This window comes from Cydia splendana, chromosome 10, assembly GCF_910591565.1.
Source record: "Cydia splendana chromosome 10, ilCydSple1.2, whole genome shotgun sequence".
Taxonomy (NCBI): Eukaryota; Metazoa; Arthropoda; class Insecta; order Lepidoptera; family Tortricidae; genus Cydia; species Cydia splendana.
This window is the reverse complement of record NC_085969.1, coordinates 5,951,735-5,972,180: the sequence shown is the minus strand read 5'-3', so window position 1 is coordinate 5,972,180 and position 20,446 is coordinate 5,951,735. Positions and strand designations below refer to the sequence as shown.

General features: G+C 36.9%; 2 protein-coding genes across 2 annotated transcripts in view; both read right to left on the bottom strand.

Annotated features, from left to right (window-relative positions):
- LOC134794179 (uncharacterized) overlaps nt 1–20,446 on the bottom strand; it is a 148,169-nt gene that overhangs the window by 115,650 nt on the left and 12,073 nt on the right. The gene's annotated exons all lie outside the window — the stretch shown is intronic.
- LOC134794492 (uncharacterized) lies at nt 6,066–7,736 on the bottom strand. The gene is made up of 2 exons (XM_063766304.1): nt 7,325–7,736; nt 6,066–6,604 (listed from the first exon to the last, which is right to left on the bottom strand). Exons 1-2 carry the CDS (start codon nt 7,664–7,666, stop codon nt 6,113–6,115), a joined length of 834 nt encoding a protein of 277 aa, XP_063622374.1. The 5' UTR covers nt 7,667–7,736; the 3' UTR covers nt 6,066–6,112.

Here is a 20,446-nt window from a genome sequence, read left to right as displayed (position 1 = left end):
TTAATTTTTGGCTTTTTTTGAAAAACTTGCTTAACCCCCTCGTTAATAGGGGTACTTACCTTACCTATGTTTTTTTCGAAACTATTATAAATAGATTTTTTTCATGATTTTTCTACAATAAACAACCACATAATAAGATAATAACACCAAAAAAATGATACTAACACAGTTTTTTGAGATTTTTTTCCCTTGTCGATTTAAGGGTTAAGCATGGCTTTTCATTATACGTCTTAATATTGAAAAGTTGAAAAATTCCACGCCGCCGCCGTGGATTTTTTTCTGGCGCGCCGCCACCCAATTTTTTTCGACCGGCGCGCACGTCTAGCGCCGCCCAATAGGCATTTAGCCGGCGGCGGTTCGCCGGTCAAAATTGGTTGGCGGTGGCGGCGAATCGGCGGCGTAGCCTTGAAAACTTGGTTTATGCGAAGAGAATTCAAACCTTAATTCATTTAATTTCATTTCATTTAATTTATTGAATTATGGTAGGAAAAAAGTTTTTCATGGCATTAACTGTAGATAAGCAGCATAATGAACATCTCTTTATATTGTGAGGTTACTGTTAATTGAATCTATCACTAATTCACTACACTTTATAAAACAAAGTCCCCCGCCGCGTCTGTCTGTAACTATATGAATGTATGTTCACGATGAACTCAAATCAAAACCTACTCAACTGATTTTCATGCGGATTTCAGCTATCAATAGAAAGATTTTTGAGGAAGCTTTAGTTTAGGTGTACAATTTGTTAAGGTTTTGTGTAATCCGTGCGAAGTCAGTGCGGGTAGCTATAGTCAAATATAATAGTTATTATATGTACGTATCGCCAGGAAAGGTGAATGATTACACACACTGCTCGCACAGACCATTTATTAATCGCAAAAATAGTATGAATGAATCAATGAGTGAATGTGACTTAAATGTACGATATTAAAAGCCTATAAAAACCCCTTCAAGAAACTTTTTTGCAGTTGATATCAACTTGATATTGGTACGAAATACGGAACCCAAAAAGAATATTAATTTCAAAAATGTCTCAAAAATTGTATTGAACAACTATTTACAACTAATATTGCTCAAAGGTTAACTGGAAGAGATCCCTTAAAGGCATAACTTCGCCTTTGTACTAATGACGAATGTTATTTTTCCTGTTTTGTTTTGATTTTTGTACAATAAAGTGTTTTACTACTACTACTACTATATTAAAGCAGAAGGAGTTGAAAATAAAGTTCCAGTTAATCCTTGTTTAATATTCGCTGAAAGTTGTTGAGCATTAGACTTTTCTGAGTGAGCACTCTATGTATTTTTTTCTTTATGTGGTTAAATGCACGTAATGATTATTTTTAGATATAATTTTAATTTATATTTTTGTTCGGTAAATAAAACAAAAATATGATATGAAAAGTTTTCTTGATTTCTATTTAAAGTTAATTGTTTTTATATAAAGTACCATCTCTTAAAATATCGGTACCTAATTTGTTAGCACGTTATATAAAAGCAATAAATTCCCGATCAAACTAATCTGCATAGCATTTGCAACGACAACGTGTGTAAATATCATCGTTAATGTCAAAATTCTATGAAAATATGACGTTTATATTATAATAACACTCCCTCACTTTGTTCTGTTCAAATCGGTGCAAAGTTAGCTTAGACAGACTCTAGTATTTAACAAGGTCACGCCGATGCCACACCGATAGCGCAGAATTTTGGCGGCGGCGGCGGCGCGAAAATTTTGGCGGCGCGGCGCTCATATTTCATATGGAAATGTTTTCTGGGATTAATTATTTTCATTAATTCATTCATTAACCTCGTGCCTTGAAACGGTCGCAACGCTCAATTTTACAGATTTCGAACCACTTGCTACGCTCGTGGTTAAATCATGAAATCTTTCGCTTGTACAGCGATCAATATAAGCATGAGCAAAAAGAATAGATAGTAAGTTACATATGTCTTTGGCATGAGGACTTAACAACAACTTTAACCTCTTGTCGCAAAGTTTTTGGTTACTCTTTGATCAAGTGCAATGAATACCGGTATTAAATACGAAAACCATTACCGGTATACTGAATACCTGTTATTATTGAGGTATTAATGAATACCGGTATTTCATTATGTCAATTAGTGTACAAATAGCGATAAAGACAAAAACGGAATGACAGCAATACCTCTAATGCGAATATAGGTATAACATTTTAACCGGTATTCGTTTGACAGTTTTTATACAGGTATTTAATAAAACCGGTTATACGGTCCCTGGCTTAAATGGTATATAAATTTGTAAATCATCGGAATATTGATGATAGTTGCAATGCTTTATATTGGTAATAATATCAGCACTATACAAGATAAAAAGCAACGGGCCTAAAATTGATCCTTGTGGGACTCCACGTATAACGGGCAGCGGACTGGAGATCGAGATTGAAACATTTTCATCTCGAAGTTCAACAGATTGCGTGCGTCCAGTCAGATAGCTCGCAAACCAGTTCAGAGAACGTATATCGAATCCATAAAATGCCATTTTGGAAAGTAAGAGCGTAGTATTAATGGTATCAAATGCCCTAGAAAAATCTAACAGCACCAGCATGACATTTTTACCACTATCTCGATCCGCTAAGATGTTATCTACTACGTCTAGTAAAGCAGTGGTGGTACTTCGAGTCTTTCTGAACCCTGACTGTTTCTTCGGCAGAATTTCATTCGCCTCTAGATACTCTGTTAACTGAAAACTAACTGCTTTTTCTACTATTTTGGATAAAAAGGGTAATATACTTATTGGACGGAGATCTTTAAAACTTACTGGATTGGATGTTTTTGGGATAGGTTTAATAATGGCTGATTTCCATGTGTCGGGAAAGACGCCTGTTTCTATGGAATTATTAACTATGCTAGTAATTAACGAAAGCGTATGAGGCAAAGTTAATAGTACCATATCAATGCCTTGTGCATTAGAAGAAATTGTCTTTATTATATTAAACACTATAGTCTCTGTTACTGGTTTGAGAGAAAAAACTGAAGCACCAAATCTGTCAAACTCTTATTTTGTTAGAAGGGAGATATCCACGCCGTCTTCACCAGGAAGGGTCAGGAAGTGTTCATTTAATTTTTCGGGATTAAATAAATGTGTTGGTAACTCAGTATCTTTAGGTTTGAAGTTAGCGACGTCCTTTTTAGGGTTCCGTACCCAAAGGGTAAAACGGGACCCTATTACTAAGACTTCGCTGTCCGTCCGTCCGTCCGTCCGTCCGTCTGTCACCAGGCTGTATCTCACGAACCGTGATAGCTAGACAGTTGAAATTTTCACAGATGATGTATTTCTGTTGCCGCTATAACAACAAATACTAAAAACAGAATAAAATAAAGATTTAAATGGGGCTCCCATACAACAAACGTGATTTTTGACCAAAGTTAAGCAACGTCGGGAGTGGTCAGTACTTGGATGGGTGACCGTTTGTTTTTTTTTTTTATATGGTACGGAACCCTTCGTGCGCGAGTCCGACTCGCACTTGCCCGAATTTTTTTATATTTTTCCATAGATCTTTTGGGTTTTTAAGGTTACTATTAATATGGTGGTTGAAGTATGCTCTTTTTTCATTGTAAATCGCTGAATTTACTATGTGCTTTAAATCTTTATAATATTGTATGTGGGAGTCTGTCTTGGTTGATTTGCAGCGAGCGTGCGCCTCGTCACGCAGCTTCATCATGTTTTTAATAGTATACATTATCCACGGATACGACTTATTATTAATTCTAATTAACTTGAAAGGGGCAAATTCGTTAAATAACTGTAAAATGTGACTATTGAACATATTTATCATGTAGTTTACGTCATATGCGACAAAGTTATTCCATGGTATAGACTCTACGCGCTGGTTAAACAGTGTCATGTCTATATCTTTTATAGGTCTGTATTTTATCCAACGAGGTGACGGCTTGACTTTTTTAATTGAAACTTCAAATGTAATAAGTGCGTGATTACTAAGGTCTTGAATATGGTTAACGCATAAATTAGTGACACGCGTATTTGAACAAACTAAGTCTATCAATGATTCGCTATGATCGGTAAAATGAGTAGGACGGTCAGAAAATTCGACTAAATTAAAACATTTACAAAAATCAAGAAGCTTTGTTGCGTCATGGTTTTGTGCGTTTAAAAGATTGATATTAAAATCCCCTACTAAAATGATGTTATCAAATTTCGCGAGTGTAATATAAATTATATTTAGTTATAAAAAGGTATAAGAGTTTAGTTTTCCCTCTGGATTGGAACGTTATCAATGTTATCATGTGCATGTCGTATAAAACAATTTTATGAAAGGTAGTGCACCTATTTGCGATCTACATCGTGACAATGAAACTAATACACCTATTTACGATGTAAGATATAAATACGACCCCAAAAAGACGTCCATGGGTAAACGTGTCTTCAAGCTAGAATACCTATCGGATGTACGATAATTTCCGCCTAAATTTAACATGTGTCATGCAGATCCGGAGTCGGCGTCTTGATGTGAGACAAGAATCGAAAATTAATACATTCGCCGCTGAGCTACGGTCTTAGCGCTACATCGTAGCCGATAACTTTATATGGGTTTCCCTGTATGTAGCGAAAACGACAATGTGTCGTAATTAGCGCTGAATGGATTGCTAAGATATGTTAGTAGGTAAATATAGCCTTTATTTTTTATAATTAAAAAAAAAATTAAAAATTGCAATCACATACATTTTTTATTGCAGTGTAGCAATTATTACGAGTCCTGAAAAAATCTAGCCCTGAAACGGACCTGACTTTCTGTTACATATAGATAGTATATAGGTTCAAACTCAAAAATGCAAATGTGTTGACACATAAATGCAAATGGGTGTTGCTTGGTGTTGACCCAGCAACAACGTAAGAATAGGGCTAAATGGTATTATTGGGCACTGGAGTTAACCCTCATCACATAGCCTCATGGCTGGAGTTTGCCATAAATATTGTATAACTACAGGTGCAAATATAAAAGTGTCACGAATTCCTCAGATGAGTGTAATGAATCATTAAACCTAAAAATTGTACATGCAGGGCCAAAGGGCCATTGTCATATGAAATGATTTATTTTGATAAAAATTATTAAAATAAAATCTTGTAAAATTCGTAGAGTTTTGACAGTTTGAAAAAACAAGCTGACATGACTTGTCAGTCAATATTCCTATTGATCGAGTCAAAACAGGTTATTCAGATTTTTTAAATACGGTAAAAATTTGATTTTATTGTTGGGGATACGTATCCCTCTCACAATAATGCTAATATATAGAATCTGTTCGAAAAGAGAAGAGTCGTGGAATTGTATTGGGCGTCATGCGTCATACATTCCACGACTCTTCTCTTTCCTCACAGACTTTACTCTACTCTTCAAGTTATGTACAGATGACGCACCTTATTTGTATCCTTTGACGTGTGATCAAAACCGCGGCAAGCAAACAGATATATGTATATGTAGGTACATTCGCTATTTGATTGTGCAAAGCAATTAGCTAACACGAGACGTTGAATTAGTTGTGATTACCTACCTATAATAATATCTAGGACTCTAGGTATAATGTCTGTCGATTGGTAACTGGCCCCGAGCCGCTAATGCTTTGTCTATTGTTAAGTAAAACCGCAAGTGCCTCTTGCTGTAAAAAAAGGGTCGTGTAATTCTCTACGGTTACAGAGTGCTGGCAAGTCGAACTCTAAAATGTGTCATCCAGATGCGTAACAAAGGCGCGCTATCGGAGACCGCACCTACACTGGTTTTTTGAGCGTTGGACTAGCCCGCGTTCAGGTGCCAATTAGAATAATTAAGACCCTTTTTTCAGGTAATTAGCACGTGCGGTTTTACTTAACAATATACAAAGGATTATACTACGAATCGACACACTATACTATCCTTTGATTGATATGAAAATAATATCTTAGTACCCTTAGGATTGCAACTGCAAGGGAGAGGTAAAGAAATAAAATGCCGTTTAGTTATAATAATTTTATTTTTGACTTAAAAAGGTTAGGTAGTAATTATGAACAATCTATTTACCATGGAACGGGTATACCTTGATAAAAAGACTGTCATTCGTTTAAAAGGATTTTTCACTGAATTCAGGGTATCTTACTAGACGGTCCCGGTCCCGGCAAATGCATAGATTGGCCACCTAACAAATGATTTCGAGACGCATTCTGTTTCCTTATTCTCATCAGGTGGTTAAAAACAAGGTTATCAATCTCGTTCATTAATTGTAATCTATCATCTTGCTCCAGTGGTTTCAACTTCTCGGCTAATAGTTGACCATATAAGTCACATTCTCTTACTTTGTCTTCTTCTCTTTCATTGACATTGGGAAACTCCCTTTCTTGAGCAGGAACTGTTTCTTGCGTTGCTCGTCGTTTCTTAGTAATGCAATAATCCTGCTCGCTAGGGGTAGAATCTTGGGATAAGCGGCGAGTATGCAAAATTCTTGGCCCCCATGACACAGACCGTTTGTTTGAGTTTATTCTCTCTATATCTACGTCAATGTGTGATTTATCGTCTTCGTTGTATGTGTCGGAATCATTTGACAGCGGATCTTCGTGGTATGATTCTAATCCCTGTTCCTGCAAAATATAATTTAGCTAGGTTTAATACTAAAGTACTGGCTTTAAAACAATCAAAGAATAATTTCATGGGCTCTAAAAACATTGATAGCAATTGGGTACCTATTCTTAATGTAATAAAATTTAATAAAATCAGAAATCCTTTAAATTTTCCTAGGTCACGAAATAAAAGTTTAAAAAAATATTTTGAGCTCACAGTATATACCTAGTACCTATTTAAATATAAAAAGATTAAAAATAATTATTTTTTATTTTCTACTAACGCTTTCTTCGAGTAATAATCGGTACCACACCACACACTGTGTTATTTGTGTGTGCATAAATGATTACGTCAGATGCCCACCAACTGGGCACGGATTGCACACACTTGTGCTGTGCACATTCCTGTGTAAATGTATGTACACGTATGAATTCACATGTGTGAATGGCAACGATTAGAGAGGGTCGGATATATTTTGTCGGATTGCCGATAAAAAACTAAACTCGTAAGTTTACGTAGGTAGAGTTTGTGCGGAAAGAGAAGAGAATATATATATATATATTCTCTTCTCTTTCTCTTTCCGAACCAGTTTCCGAACAGACTCTACAGTATGTACAACGGTGTGTTATTTATTGTGATATCGTTGTAATTTGGTTTGCTCATAATTACATCAATCAACTAAATAATTTAAAACAAATATGTAGTTGTTATTGGTTTATATTACTTACCTCTTGTTTTACGGCGCCATCGACAGGACTTTCGTACAAATTACTTAAATAACTGTTCATGACATCAAAAGCAAACCAAGACGGCTTATATATCTCTTGGTCTTCGCCGTCGGACGCTTTCTGCTGAGATTCCTTGATTCTCCTCAAAATGTCTCTATACTGCGTTAACAGACTGTTCCTTTTTCTTTTTAATTCTTCAACCGGACACGACAAAGAGAAGTTATTTTGAATTCGTTTCCAGGCTTGACTCACTAGTTTTCTACTTCTATGAGTACTTGCTCTGTGGTTCCATATAGAGGGTTCTGTCTGTAGTAGCTCGAGGAATTCTATGATTTTTTCAGTCGTCCAATCCATTTTTGTCGTCAACACACGCACAAGCGTTCGAGTCGGCGAGCAGCGCCCCACTGATGCTTTGCCATGTGGGCTCGACCTTTGCAAAATTGACAAAGGCTAACGCACACTCACAAAGGCAACTGTGTGCGTATTTGCGTATTTGAAGCAGAGTCGCGCACGAACATTGACCCACGTCTTTATTTGGAATTTGTATCTTATACTATCTTTAGGTATTATGTGTGTGTGTGTTTTTTTTGTGAAACGTAGTTATGACTGAAAAGCAAAATGTTTGCACAAAGGCTTTTCGCGAAACTAGTTTTCAGTAAACGATAACTTTTATGCATTTAATATTCTCTAAGCGAAACATACTGCTTCACATGTCTTTATGTTTAGAACGACCGCTTTGCTAGTTGATTCGAGACAGGCACACAAAAGTTTTGAAGTCAACTACGAAAAAATAAAAAATAAATAAATCATTTATGCAAATGAAATAAACCTTATTATACAGATTTTTTCTTCTGCCAAACTGCAGGGCAGTTTGTTGGCGGAGGGAACTCCCTTAAAACATAGATGGGTAAACTTAGCTAATTGCCTAATTAATTGTTACAAGTAATTAATTGTTAAGTACATCTTATTGCTTATGCTGGTAGCTGGTAGCTGGTAGTTAGTAAAGCAACCAGACTTGCAAGTTGCTCAGACAATTTTACTAGCGTTTAATTTCTTGAGTTAAATAGTCGAATTAATCGAATAAATAGATCCAATTAAAATCGAATAAATCGATCTCAAATAGATACATAAAGTAAATATGCTAAGCTAAGGAATTAGTAAGTACGTAATAAATCCAAGGGTGAGTCAACCGAGTGCCTGGCACGGCTCCGAGGCAAATGAATTAAGGACAGTACTCAGATGAATTAAGGACAGTACTCAGTACAGACGATCCTGAGGTTTGATATGACTTATAAAAATGTAAACGGCAGCGTTTACATTTTTACAAGCCCTATCATCCACCCATCAAGCCGCATCTATAGGTACATGCGAACACACAGCCCACACAGGTACAAATCAATTCGATGCTTTTATTATATATGTATATATATATATTTATTATATTATATTATATTTTACCTATTATGTTTAATACGTATTTTTGCTTTTCTAAACGAATGATAATTTTCTTGTTTTGATTTTGCTGCTAAATAATGCATATCGAGAAGCGAGATGACTAGTAGAGAAGTCTAAGATTAGCCTACCTTGTTTACTAGATTTTATTGCATTGTCAAACAAATTAGAATAAAATTTTCTTTTTTTTTTGTATTGCTGCTAAGCTGCTATACACCTCGGGAAGCCTATTAGACAAACGGAAAACCTTGTAAATTCCAACTGCATGCCCGAAGAAATTCGTAGATCTGTCACAGAATTTTACCAACATCAGCAAGTCTTTACTTATCCCTTCCATCTAATTACAAGTTTCGCAAATCGAAAGGTATATTAAGTATATACCTACCTACATGTAAATAAATTTTTTTTTTAAATAAATAAATATCTGGGGACAGATCAACTTAGCCCCAAACTAAGCAAAGCTTGTACTATGGCTGCTAGGCGACGATATACCTACTTATATAGATAAATACATACTTATATACATAGAAAACATCCATGACTCAGGAACAAATATTTGTGTTCATCACACAAATAAATGCCTTTACCGGAATTCGAACCCAGGACCGTCGGCTTCATAGGCAGGGTCACTACCAGACCGGTCGTCAATGTAAGTAGTTTCTCAAATTTTCCTACTCAAGCTAGCTTTACTTTAAATATTCCATCGCAAACCCCGGAACCGAACTTTCTTAATTCGGAAGCACATAAAAGAAGCAGTAAAAATTTACGAAATGAAATTTAAAAATTCATCGGAGGCATTGTTAGCGGGCAATTTGTCGACGTACAGACAATGCCTGCCGAGGCAATTATAAATCGATTAGACAATACTAGATGGAAATGATTAACTGACTCAATTAACTTTTAGATTTTAGGAATAATTTATAAAAAGGTGCTGTAAAAATACTGCTGTAAATCACCCTTTTGACAAAGTGTAACTGTAGAGATAAACCATATAAATAAAGTGTGCGCACCTTTCACGAGGCACTTACCTACGCCAACACTACGTATTTGCGAGGTAATCTTCGAGCAACAGTAAGTACTTACCTACTTTTGTTTGCTTTCGCGTGAACCGGCGAATTTACATGAAACTGACAATTTTTATTCGTGATTTTGAGGTTGGTCCCATTGCTATACTAAAACTCATTTAATAGAATTGCTCTTAAGGAGAGGAAATAGGAGATTATAAGGGTCGAAAGGGGTTTCCAAAAGTAAGTAAGTACCTTAAAATCAAATTATTAAACTCAAGGACAGGAGCGAGATTTTTAATTGTTAATGTATATTAATAAGGATAGAGTTTATGCCTGCATTATTCTCAAAATTCAGGTCAAGGTAGGTACTTATACAAAGTTGCAATAAGAATAATGCACTTGACTCGAATCTTTATTTATTTGCATACATACTCGACCGGCACTGCATTTTATTTGCAACCAGGGCTATGACCGCGAAAATCGAAGTTTGCAAATTGAGGGCATCTTTCTCTGTCACTCTACTTACGCCTTCATTTGAGTAAAAGAGAAAGATCCCCACTATTTGCGGATTTCGGTTTACGCGGTAGGCCCCCAGATTCGCTTGCACTTCGTACCGTCTTGTGATAGTCGCCTATAGGCTCCGGCGCAGTTTGTCATTGCAATTTAATAATATAGACTATCAATTTCCGCCAACAGGCAACAAACTGAGAAATATAATAAAAAAAATAAAAAGGTTTTCTTCTCAATCCTAAAGATTACGGTATATCTTACAAAAGTTTCAGTAAGTAGGTAAGTTTTGTTTAGCGCAGCGTACCGAAAGTTAACGCTTACCGCACGGAGGACAGGCAAAGCTATTTTAATGTATCGTGATATTAGTAGTGTATGAAATTTAGGTACTTGGCTATTTTGGTGATGAGGATGGACTAACTCAATACCAAACGCCTGCTTACAAAAACGGTGTCCAGTTTTAAAGTCAGACGGTGACTCATTTTTTTTTAAAGTCCCGGCAAAAGCATTACCAGTCTTTACTATTCACTTGTCTTTTATCGTAGTATGCTTTCTGATTCGAAACAATTGGGCTATTGAATAATATATACTCCAAATCGATTTTCGAGGTTCGCGTGAGGTTTTTAAAAGTGCCTTTTATATATTTAATGGGAATTCCCTAGGCTGCGATCATGCCTGTTTTTGGAGATGGATAACGGATGGATGAATTCTACGAAGATGCGAGGGTACTTATACAGTACAGTCAGCAATACTATTCCCTTAGTACCTTTACATACAAACTTATATGCAGGGAGGGTACCTTTTCTTTGCAGCTGACTGTACCTATTGTTTTTTTAAGCCTACTTTAGTGTCCCACTGTTGGGCAAAGGCCTCCCCTCCTTTCCTCCACTCAACCCTGTCGTTTGTACTTTCCCACCAATGGAGAATTCCATGAAATTGTCTACCGTTTGTCCCGTACAAACGCGAATTTTCTGAAGATTTGCAGGTATAAGAGTCTCCTTTTATATGACAAATGGTCAAAAATATGCACAGTAAAATAATCTCCTGCTTTAAAATTTAAATGCCGAAAAAAAAGTCGCAACACAGGAAATAAAATGCGTTTGTACGGGACAGCCCGTGGAATGCTCCCAATCCGGATAAAATGCGCCCAAGTCGTCCCGCCTATTACCTATTGATTAGTGATTACTGATTACACATAATAATTACCTACTTATTGCATCTTACGGCGAGATGCATGGAAACTTGGAGAGATAATATTCAAAGTAAAAGTTTTTATGTAATAACGGCCATAATTAATTTGGTATTCGTACGTAAAGACGTACATATACCATTAATAATATAATTTAATATATAATTTATTGTTTTTTTGCATGTTTTTGTAGCATATACATATATGAATAAATCTAAATATATAAACGTGAAAGACCTGACTGACTGACTGACTTAAATCAACGCACAGCCCAAACCGCTGGGACTAGAAAGTCCAAATTTGGCAACTAGATTCCTTATAAGGTCTAGGGGTCCACTAAGAAAGGATTTTTCAAAATTCATCCCCTAAAGGAGTGAAATGGGGGTCCAAAGTTTGTATGGGGAAACAAGATTAGTTAGACTATTTTATTCCAAATTTCACAGGAGTACTCCTAAAGATAAATGACTAAACACGTGTTTCAGGTTTTTTTGAAAATTGAACCCCTAAGAGGGGGAAAAGTCCCCAATAGGGTTGATATCTCAAAATATCAATATGGGTATCGTTTTCATAGTATTTTAAGACGCTAATAACAAAAATGGCATCAAAATTAAAATTAACGTAGCCGAAGTGAACAATCATCCCCCTGGTGGGGGTGCAATGGGGTTGAAATTTCAAAATATCAATATGGGTATCATTTCCATGGTTTTGTGGGACGCTAATTACAAAAATGGGATCAAAATTAAAATATAACGTAGCCGACGTGAACTATGGCCCCTGGTGGGGAATGCTAATTACGAAGATAGCATAGACAGTTGTAACATACACGCTGATTTACAGCCACACGTGATCCAGACTTTTGAGAATGCAATGCCTTAAAGTAAATTTTTTTAGCTATTAGCTCAGGGAAAATTTCACTAATACCTACAATGGCTGTTGAATTGTTGGATATTGATGGGACCATGTTGGCTCACACCGTAGTACCTATAATTGGAGATGGAGCCTGTCAGGCCGCGTAGCCAAGATGCCAATCGCTTACTCTCCGTAGCGATCGAAACGCAACTGTCACTGTCGCGCTAATATGGAAGAGTGATAGAGAGACATAATGCTTTTCGTTGTCGAAGCGATAGCGATTGTAACCTTGGCTAGGCCGGCTGTTTCGCGCCATCTCCTATCTTCTGTATGATACGCAGGTGATGGCCAGGGAGGTGCGCGAGCAAATCGTTAGTCACGTGGTGGCCAACTGGGAGGAGTTTGTTATTATGTCTCATTAACAGTAACGGTGATAATTACTCCAGCTCCGTTGAATACTGCCTTGAAATGTCGCGCCCGTTTACTTACGGTAGTCTCTGCGAGTTGGTAGCGGCAGGACAACTGTTTCCGTGGGAAGCAGTAGCTAGGTATCAGCATCAGCAAGCCCACCCCGAGGTTAACCGTGACACCTCCGCTAGGTATCAGCAAACCCACCCCGAGGTAAACCGTGACACCTCCGCTAGGTATCAGCAAATCACACACACTGATACACTTCATCCATGTAAAACTCCGCACCATTTTGCAATTCTCTCTCAAGTTGCCGTTTAATGTCGTCCGAAAAACTGTCCTTATATTTTTCCCAGAGACTTAACGGGTCAGTAAGTTGACAAAAAACTAACATTATTATGAAAAGTTCACGCAGCTTGAAGGGAGAATCGCACAACGCAGCTTCCTCTAAAGTTGAGTCCCAATGTTTATCGTCCTCTAGCAATCCAAGGGAGAACCACTAATGTAGTGTATAAGGAGGTGCTATAGGTACAAAAGGCTACAACTACATAAATAAAAAATATAAATTAAAAGGTGTTAGGTACAAAACGTACATTAGATTATATTAAATAAGTCGAGCTCGATTAATCGATATAATTACAATTGGTGTCTTCAAGTCAAGAGTGAATACTGTGAATACGCTTTTACTGAAATAGTGAGCTACACCTTCGTAGGGTTGCAAATAGAAAAAAAAACAAATGTTTTTTTTTTCAAATTTATGAAAAAAAAACATGAAAAAAACCTGGCACCATGGTTTTTTTCTAAATTAGGTTTTTTTTTTCAGATGAACAAAAATATGCCACAATTACGGTTTTTCGTGATTTATTTGTATATGTAACTTAAAACTAAGTAATTTTTGGGGAATCCCTGAATTCCCCGATGCGGCGACGAGAGGCGTTGGTGTTGCCAACAGTAAATTGCGATAACTACCACTACAAATTTCATTTATGTTGTTATTAATCAAAGTTGTTAAATTAAATTGGTTTAATGGTTAACATAAACTGACATAAAGTCTAAAACAAGTAAAACAACCGTATAAAAGTATTAACTGCCTTGCAAATGTTGAGTTTACATACTTTAGAAAAAAAACGTACACCAGAAAAAAAACGTTTTTTTTTTTCACGGTTTTTTTTCATGTTTTTTCTCAAGTCAGAAAAAAAAACCGTTTTTTTACAACCCTACACCTTCGGCCTTGTCATCACTTTCCAGCAGGTGAGACTAAGGTCAGTCACTGTTCAGTCCGTAAAAAAAAAAAACTAAATTAAAAAAACTCTCATGCGCGTGCGAAGCCGCGGGCAAAAGCTAGTAGTTACATAAAACTCGTCACAAAAAAACAGTATGTATTGTAATTATAAAAAATTATACACCTAACGAGATAAATAAAACCATTAAACATTAAATAAATAGTTAGTCCAACAGGCCAATTTATCTATTGTGCGTCTCGCTCGCACAAATACATGTAGGTACTGTACTTGTCTACGAGCGAAATACACGACATCATTAAGGTACATGTCATTTTGATGTACCTACCTATGTACGTGGCCTGCAAGACAATGCGACCGAATTCCCTAGGCTTCCATTACCGCCATTCCCGTATGCTTAAATTACTGAACACACATAGTAATATGTTACCGGCCAATTTTGCCTTCATGCTAAAGTGCCTTGATAACAGATCGCTCCCAGGTGTCAGTCCAGCTGAGACTTCGATGCTTAATCACCAGTATTAATGTTAGTGCACAAGTTATTTATAAACTATGAGATAGGTATAGTTAGATTTTATTTAATGTTGTAGGAAGGTTCCTACAATTCTGACAGCCTTGGCCAAGTTTGTGATGTCTACCCAACGTTTTCATAGACTTTCGTTAAGTAGGACCCAGGGCCGTAGCCAGAGTTGAATTTAGAGAGGCAGCCGTATTTACAGGCAGGGCACAATACCTATATTATCAAAGTCGATGGTACTACTTTTAAGTTATTTCCCTTTTTCTGAACTGTGACGTGGTGGGCAAATTCACGGTAAATAAAATATATTAACATAATAGGGTGATTCTTATATTGTTATTCTTAAATTGTGTTCATTAATTTTTTTTTTTCATAAACGTTTTTATTTTTTACATATTATTACATATATCAAAAGTAGGTACATACAAAAAGCATTTTTTTTATTCATATGGTCAAGCTTAATACCCTCAGGAAAGGTAAATAAAATGAGTACCTAAACACGGTTGTGACAAAGTGTCCCTCAGTCGTGACATTTCGGCATTTTGATGGCCAACTCGGCTATTTTGATTTATATAGTTATTTTAACATAGCCTAAGTCACTCCTATGACTACGACAAACCTAATGACAGCTCAGATGTTGAAATCCGTCAAACTATAAAGGCTGTAGAGCGTGACAAAGAATTCGATACACATCATACATACATACAAGCGAAAAACATTTTTTTTTGCTTTGGCAGTCGGGCAATACGTAATAGCAAACGAACTGTAGCTAATAAAAATGCATTTCTGAAAAGTGCATGTGCTTTTAAATTAATCAAACGAATTAAGAATGACCACGTGTCTATATTTCACGAACGTGGACTCAAAAGTCCGTGGCGGTGACAGATTTTTGAGGCCACGGTCGTGATAATTTGGAACATGTTCGATATTACATAAACATTTCCTTTGATTTTGCAAATGTTAAATAATTAGCTTAATCTGCAATGTATGAGGTATATCTTAAATTACAAACAATAACGTGAAACTGCAACTTACTTTTAAAACTCTAACACGGCGGTGACGCGTTAAGGTTGACCGTTTTTTCAAATGAACACAAATAAATAATTTTCGACAAAACTTCTCCCTTCAGCCATTTGTAAACCTGACAAAAACACAGTGTTGCTATTCTAAAAAAAACTTTAATAAGGCTGCCAGTAGTTAAGATAATTTTCTGCCGAGTACCGCATGTTTATATTACCACGCGCGGTGGTGACGCGAAAACTAATCACAAAATGTATGTTGTTTAAAATTATATAAAATCGTTATAAATCTATACAATTTTTAAACAGTGTTGTAGAACAAGTATTAGTGTTATATATTTGATATAAATTATTGCAAAATCACTTCATATTTTTTCAAAAAAAATCAAGTATCACTAAATCTGGGGAAGTCACACTATACGGTCCGTGACATTTCGCACTTGTAATTTTTTTGTTTCTAATACTCTTAGGACAATACATTTAGGTTGACCTAAAACTAGAGGTAAATTGCTAAGTATATTGATATAGAGTTTACTTATTTTTACAAAAATACATGCTATTCTTACGTGTTACACAAAAAATGCATAAGAATAAGAATTAAGTACCCGAGCAACAAAACAAAGTTCAGTTATTTTCGAAAATAACAAGAAACCCAATTGAAACCCAAACATCATTTATTTTCTGGAGTAGGAGTAGGTGTTACGCACAGGACGCCTACGTGTATCCAGTATTTATTTTTCCTGGATATTTACACAGTATCACTAGGTTTCCTTTTCCATTTCCTATACGAGTACGAGTATATTGGTAGTGAATAAACCAATAGCCATTGATCATGTTCTCAGCTGTCCGGGCACAATATAAATCAAACAGGTTTACGCTGTCTCGAACAAACCCCTCGTTACGCTCGAATTAACCCATTTAGCGCTTTTGGGCCAGCAATGCAGGTTCATTTTTGTGCATACTAGCTTGCATTTGTTATGCACAGAGTGAATAGCGTGAGCCGCGCATTCAAAGTTAAAAATCTCCCAACTTGATGTCAGTTTAATATCTACAGACATTGAGGGTAGGTACCGGCACAGATTAATAAATAGTTACTATGTAACAGATACTTCATTCCCAAACAAAAGCGAAAATACCTACGCTATAATAGCCTACAAAACCTTAATAATAATACCTGCTGCTCAGGACAAGAAGAAATGTACCATAAGTACGCGCACAAAGAGTCGAGACTGTGTTGCCCGCCGTGCGAGTCACGTGCTAACGCGTCATCGTAAGAATGCGCTAGGGTTGTAGGCATCTACCTATGATGATTATTGTAATAAAACGAATGTTGCGGATCAACCATATTTTTTATTAGTCAATCAAATATGTTTTAGTTTTATATAATGATTTATATTTTTTTCCCTTCTCGGAATTCTGTTATTAAATTTTATAGTTGTAAATATCCTAAATTGCGTAAATAATTTTAATAAATACTCAGGAGCAAAGCAACGGAAAATCAACGGTTTTTAAAGTTGTAATTCGGTGCTACCAGGCCGATTAATTATTACGTCGTCAAAATTATTTAAAAATACTTTTCTAACCCTTCAATATAATTCTTAAACGTTTCAGGTGGGACCTTTAGCCCGCCATAAAAAGATGAATCTTTATTATAGGCTTTTTCCTTTGTTTTTTGACTTTTACACCCATTTACTGCACAATAATTACGTGGTTTCGGCATTTCGAAGCGTAAGCGCGGGAAACGTGCGGTGCGAGCGTTCAGGCGGGCGTTCGGCGGCCCTCTGTCGGTTGTATCGTCGACGATACGCCGAGCGGTAGGCATATAGCGCGTGGCCTTGAGCGTGTGACGGAGCCGGCGGAGGCCTGGTACCGGACAAAATAATGTCGGCGTCTGCGGTGCCGTGTAACTACAACTACTATAATACAGTCATGTCACAACGTGTCATAAAGTTCCATAACCATTAATGAAACTGTTTTTTCACGCTTTACGAGCTTAAACCAATTATCTACCCCCGAGGGTTGCGACCACGAACAATTACGCCGTAACTGGCACAAACAGACAGTGCGATATCGCATGGGACTGCCACATTCATATGCTAATCTAAAACGTCGTATGTCTATAAGAAATTATTTGGTGATATGACCTTCTGGATTAGTACAGGTGATGCCGATTGAAGCATTGGGAAGGCTGTCGGGTTAAACTGTTAGTGTTAATCACTTTAGTGATCAGAGCAATGTTACCATTTTACTCTCACCAAAAAGGAGTATTTAATAAAATTATCTGAGTAGGTACTCCTACTTACACTTAGATAGTTGGCAGTCCTGAACTGCGCGTGTCTCCAGATTGCCCCGAGCATCTTTTGCACGTGCAAAATGAGGGACAAAAAGTACGTAAAGCAGCCTTGGCATTACCGTTAATTTAAACTAAAGTAAACGCAAGTGAAACTCAGCTTATTTACATTTTGTCGTGTGATATATCTTGCGCCACAGAGTAGATAATGTAAAATAGTACACCGCATCGTTAGTACACTCTCAAAGTCTACGAGATGACATTAGTTATGTATAGTGAGCAGCCGAAGTACCTAGTCAAGTGTATGAGTGAGTATGAAGTGTCAGATTACAGATATTGACCACCAAGCGAGCACGCTTTGCTTTTGATTATCATCATTCCTCATTGTAAATAATTTGCCCTTAATGTTTTGAGTGGAAAACGCTTTCTACACCGCGTTTAGATAGTACAAAATCAAATCAAAGGACTTCAAAATGTGTAGCAATTTGGAACTTAAGAAGTTGCGCATTGCGCAGCAAAAGAAAAAATCTATTATGTTACCAAATACGAGTACCTAGTTATAGGTAACCAAATAGTTTGAGTCATTCTTGAAAACATTAAAAAACGCCAAAAGAGCTTACATTATTATGGGCCGCTCACGTGTTTAGATCAAACATTGAACAATGAACATTGCTCGACATATTTCGCTCCGTAACGAGGAGTTTTACCTAGGAGCCGTTTACATTGGCCAACTGGCTACTGCCCAACTAGATCTGCATGAACCTTTTTCTTTATCTACTCTATGTCTACATAAGCTTCGTACCAACATTACACATAAATCAGCAGGTACGTCTACTACGGACTCAAACGTTTCCCCGGGCAGCTTTTTCTGTTTACTTCCAGCAGTAGACTAAAGTTTCTATACAAATCTACATATGTTTACATTACTTTATAACATTGATATAGTTTACGTGCTCGTTTTAATTTCAGTGCCCTACCTAATCTATTCCGTTTTTTACGGTGATCAAATGGATCAAACTGTATTTGGTTTATTCAAACGTTGACCGAATGACACCTAAATACCTAATAACTGCTAATAAAAACGGGATATTTATAATGTATATTTTTATCAGTGATCGCCCGAATACTGCCGATATTTCGGCACTATCACTGTGTTTTGGTGCTTTATGGCCATGTCAGGTTGAAATCGAACAAAGGAAGTAAGTTATTCGCAACTCAGCGAACATGCACACTGCTTCGGCAGCCTCAATAGCTCGGGATGTCAGTTATTATTACCCAAACGTTCAATATTTACGTGAACAATTAAAGTTTTTAGGGTTCCCTACCCAAAGGGTAAAAACGGGACCCTATTACTAAGACTTCACTATCCGTCTGTCTGTCACCAGGGGGCTATTCATAAATTACGTCATTTCAAATTAGGGGGGGGGGGGTCTGGACATCGGATGACGGTAGCATGAAGTAGGAGGAAATGGGGTCATTTGAAGCATGATTTTTTGATGATTATAGGGGGGGGGGGTCAAAAATCGTCAAAAATCGATGACGTAATTTATGGACAGCCCCCAGGCTGTATCTCATGAACCGTGATAACTAGACAGGTGAAATTTTCACAGATGATGTATTTCTGTTGCCGCTATAACAACAAATAGAATAAAATAAATATTTAATTGGGGCTCCCTTACAAACGTGATTTTTTGCCGTTTTTTGCGTAATTTATTATTTATTTATTTTCAATCATGTCCGGCTCACAGCGAAAACCAAACGACAGAACATGGAAAAAACGGTACGGTAATGGTACGGAAGCCTTCGTGCGCGAGGCCGACAGTCGCAGTTGCCCGGTTTTTTTATAGTTATCAATGGATAGAACGTTAAACCTAAGATAATGCCACTATTAGTCAAGTCATAAAGCTTTATAAAACTGATGTGACAACCCTAGCGGCTCATTAGCTACCTACCTACCTACAATGAAAACGGCTCACTTTGTTTATGATTTTCCTTCCAAATTCCCCCATTTCATTGCCCGCCTGTGTACTAGTACGACATGTAGTACACGTTTTCATCAAAGCGGTACGGTTACATAACGCCCCGGCCCGCGGGGGTCGCAATGAAAAACCTCGTCTGCGTACATAAAGACTGTACGACCGGTGTGCTGCTGAATTAGCCTGTTTCTGTTTATTTTGCAACCGTTTAATATTATTTACCAGCAAACTGTAGCTATAATAGCTGCTGCGGGAAAAATAGTGGCAGGTTTTCGTTGTCTCATTCTTAATGTTTTTTAGGATAGGTACGTTACAAGATATGCCCATGCGGTTATGTTCTAAGCAAAGATATATGTATAGATGGTCAAGCAAATCTTGTCAGTAGAAAAAGGCGCGAAATTCAAATTTCTATGGGCGATATCCTTTCCCGCCTACATTTTTCAAATTTGCCGCCTTTTTCTACTGACAAGATCTGCTTGACCCAGTATAACTCCGTATTTTAAGATAGGTAAAGTCTAATATAAGGTGAAAATGTGCTTCGAAAATCAAGAAAAAGTCATTCTCGAATAGATGGCGCCTCACCTTTGGCCTATACTCGGCTACACGACACCGTTTGATAATTAACAATTTTAAAACATACCAGTGAAAGAACACGGGTCAAAGTCATAAAAAAAAAAAT

Bases quoted from the DNA above. Each gene is read 5' to 3' on its own strand.
- LOC134794492 (XM_063766304.1), bottom strand. From the start codon at position 7,666: ATGGATTGGACGACTGAAAAAATCATAGAATTCCTCGAGCTACTACAG. The intron at 6,605-7,324 runs GTAAAACAAGAG...TATATTTTGCAG, and splicing joins AAAGTCCTGTCGATGGCGCC to GAACAGGGATTAGAATCATA.